This window comes from Penaeus chinensis, chromosome 9 (assembly GCF_019202785.1).
Source record: "Penaeus chinensis breed Huanghai No. 1 chromosome 9, ASM1920278v2, whole genome shotgun sequence".
NCBI classification, from domain to species: domain Eukaryota; kingdom Metazoa; phylum Arthropoda; class Malacostraca; order Decapoda; family Penaeidae; genus Penaeus; species Penaeus chinensis.
In genome coordinates this window covers 736,784-739,283 of record NC_061827.1, presented here as the reverse complement: position 1 = coordinate 739,283, position 2,500 = coordinate 736,784, and the positions used below count along the sequence as shown (strand labels likewise).

Here is a 2,500-nt window from a genome sequence, read left to right as displayed (position 1 = left end):
CAGATATGATAGGCAGATATATATATACAATCTTAAAGATTAAGTAGCCAATACTGATAGGGTGCTGTACCAAGTAATTCAGTGGTGCAGTGATGGTCAACCTTTTTCTAATATGAATAAAAAACTTACCTGCCAATGTGAGCAACAGAGAACATTATGCCTGTCTCGTTGTTGGCCAACATTACAGTGATAAGGCATGTTGACGGCCGGATGGACTCAAGCACAGCCTCAGGTAAGTTTTCAACTCCTAAGTAAGTTACATCTGAAATGTGTCAATGTTTCAAGTTAGCCAGAGTGAAAAGTTCCTTTGTTAAACACAAATGTTGATAAACCCTATTTAACATTGTTGTGGCCAATTGCACAATGTGCAGGGACTCTTACTTATCTTGATTGTGGAAGGCCAGTCAAAAATTGCCAGACTTTTTCCTCCACAACTGTTTCATTATTAATGAGATGTATGTAGTGTCCAGTAATTTATCTGATACTGTTTGGCAAGTTCCCTTCTGATACTGTTTGGCAAGTTCCCTTCAGACACACCTATATCATCATCCCCATACCCCCACCCCCCTTGTTGCTCCTCCTCTCCCTCAGCCAGTCGCATAGTTGTGTTTTCACCTGCATCTTCTTGTGAATGAAAAGTGGGGAACGTCCGATAGTAATTCCGGTATTGTATGGAATATTTCATCCACCTAAACCCCCAGCCTTTTCCTTTCCAACATTCCCTTCCACAACATGTTATTATGTGTCACAGAAAACTCATTGTATATCATCACCTCATTTTCTTTTTATTTCTACATTCTTATAAATGCATCTAAACATACATTTTACAGAGTCACTGATGATGAGAAACATCAAGCCTAAAAGGAACATTATCAAAGACTGTTAAATGAGAACAGGGATGGCTTAATATATGTCAAACATGTCATTAAGCCACAACCACAAATAGACAGAGAGTCTGTCAGAAAGGCTCTGTACAAAATGAAGAAAGGGAAAGCTTCAGGCACATCAGGTGTCATGACTGAAATGTTACTTGCTTATGGTGATGCAGGTATTGAGAGAATGACAAGCCATTTTAACCAAACTGTTCAAGAAAAAGAAATGCCTTTTGACTGGAAGACTAATGTAATTGTTAAATGTTTAAAAATAAAGGAGAAGCCACAGAAAGAGGTAACTATATAGGTTTGAAACTATTAGAGCACAAGATGAAAGTCTTTGAGAGAGTCAGGGAAGTGGTAGACAGAATGCAATTTGGTTTTATGCAAGGAAGAGGTACTATTGATGCAATCTTTTTGGCATGACAGTTGCAAGAAAAGTATCTGGGGAAGAAGAATCTTTATTTTGCCTTTTTTTGATCTGGAAAAGCTTTTAACCCAATGGCGACAGGTCACGGCTATCGCTGTCATAATAATACGCCCGATTTGAGGCGTGCAGCTGTTTGCAGCAGCGCCGCGCCAAAGCGCCCCGAGGCAATGATTCGGCTTGATGTACCGAATTCATGCGCTCAGAGTCGGTGCGTTGCCGCCGTTCGCCAGAGCGTAGAGTTTTTTTTAATTTTCTATACCCGAAGCCATTGGGTTAACAGAGTACCAAGGCATGTTATAAAATGGGCTTTAAGGAAACTTGGCTTGGATCCACAGGTAGAAAAAGAAAGTTAACCTCAGCAATGAGAACTATGACGTGGTCAATTAATTCTGCTACTTTAGGTGATATGTTGAGTGCAGGTGGTGGATCGGAGGCAAGCTCAATAATGCATGAAAGAACAGGCTGGGCAAAATTTAGGGAGCTCCTACCCCTTTTGACATCACAGGTGTTTTCACACAAGATGAAAGGGAAGCTCTATGTAGCTTGTGTTAGAAGTGCCATGCTTTATGGCTGTGAAACTTTGCCTTTGAAAGCTGATGGCATAGGTAGACTTGCAAGAACAGAAATGAAAATGGTTAGAAGGATGTGTGGTGTAACCCTTCGGGAAAGAAAATCTTCTGAGAAACGAAGAGATGGGCTTGGCATTGAAAGTATCTCCAGTATTATGCAACAAATGCATCTCAGGTGGTTTGGCCAAGTGGAGAGAATGGACACAGAAAACTGGACCGGTGAGTGTAGAGATTTAATGTTACCAAGTACCAGTGGTAAAGGGAGGCCAAACCAGACCTGGCAACAAGTAATTCAAGCACTTGCATGAATTGGGGATAGAAAAAGAGCTAGCGCAAGACCGTAATGCTTGCAAAAGAGCCATTATGAAACTCCGTCTAACCTGTGTTAGCTTGGAAAATGGATGTTAAATGAAGATGATGATGAGGATGAGGATAATAGACACTTCTTCAATGTGAAATTTTTGTAGTTCTCTAGTTTCCATAGATCTTGTTCCTGCCTGCTTACCTGCTTCAATTGCATATCTGTGTGTGAGGGGAAGCTTGATGGCATCATGCTCCACTTTGGTGGTGATGATGTGTGGCCGGAGATGGTGATAAATGGGGCTCTCTTGTGACAAACACCACTTGCG

At 41.1% G+C, this 2,500-nt stretch overlaps 1 protein-coding gene across 1 annotated transcript in view; it reads right to left on the bottom strand.

Annotated features, from left to right (window-relative positions):
* LOC125028938 (selenocysteine lyase-like) overlaps positions 1 to 2,500 on the bottom strand; it is a 17,897-nt gene that overhangs the window by 9,376 nt on the left and 6,021 nt on the right. Inside the window, exons 3-4 of the mRNA XM_047618572.1 lie at positions 2,377 to 2,500; positions 130 to 262 (exon numbers count right to left, since the gene is read on the bottom strand). The exon at positions 2,377 to 2,500 is cut by the window's right edge and continues 39 nt beyond it. Of these exons, the coding sequence (XP_047474528.1) occupies positions 130 to 262; positions 2,377 to 2,500 (257 nt within the window). The remainder of the gene's footprint in view (positions 1 to 129; positions 263 to 2,376) is intronic.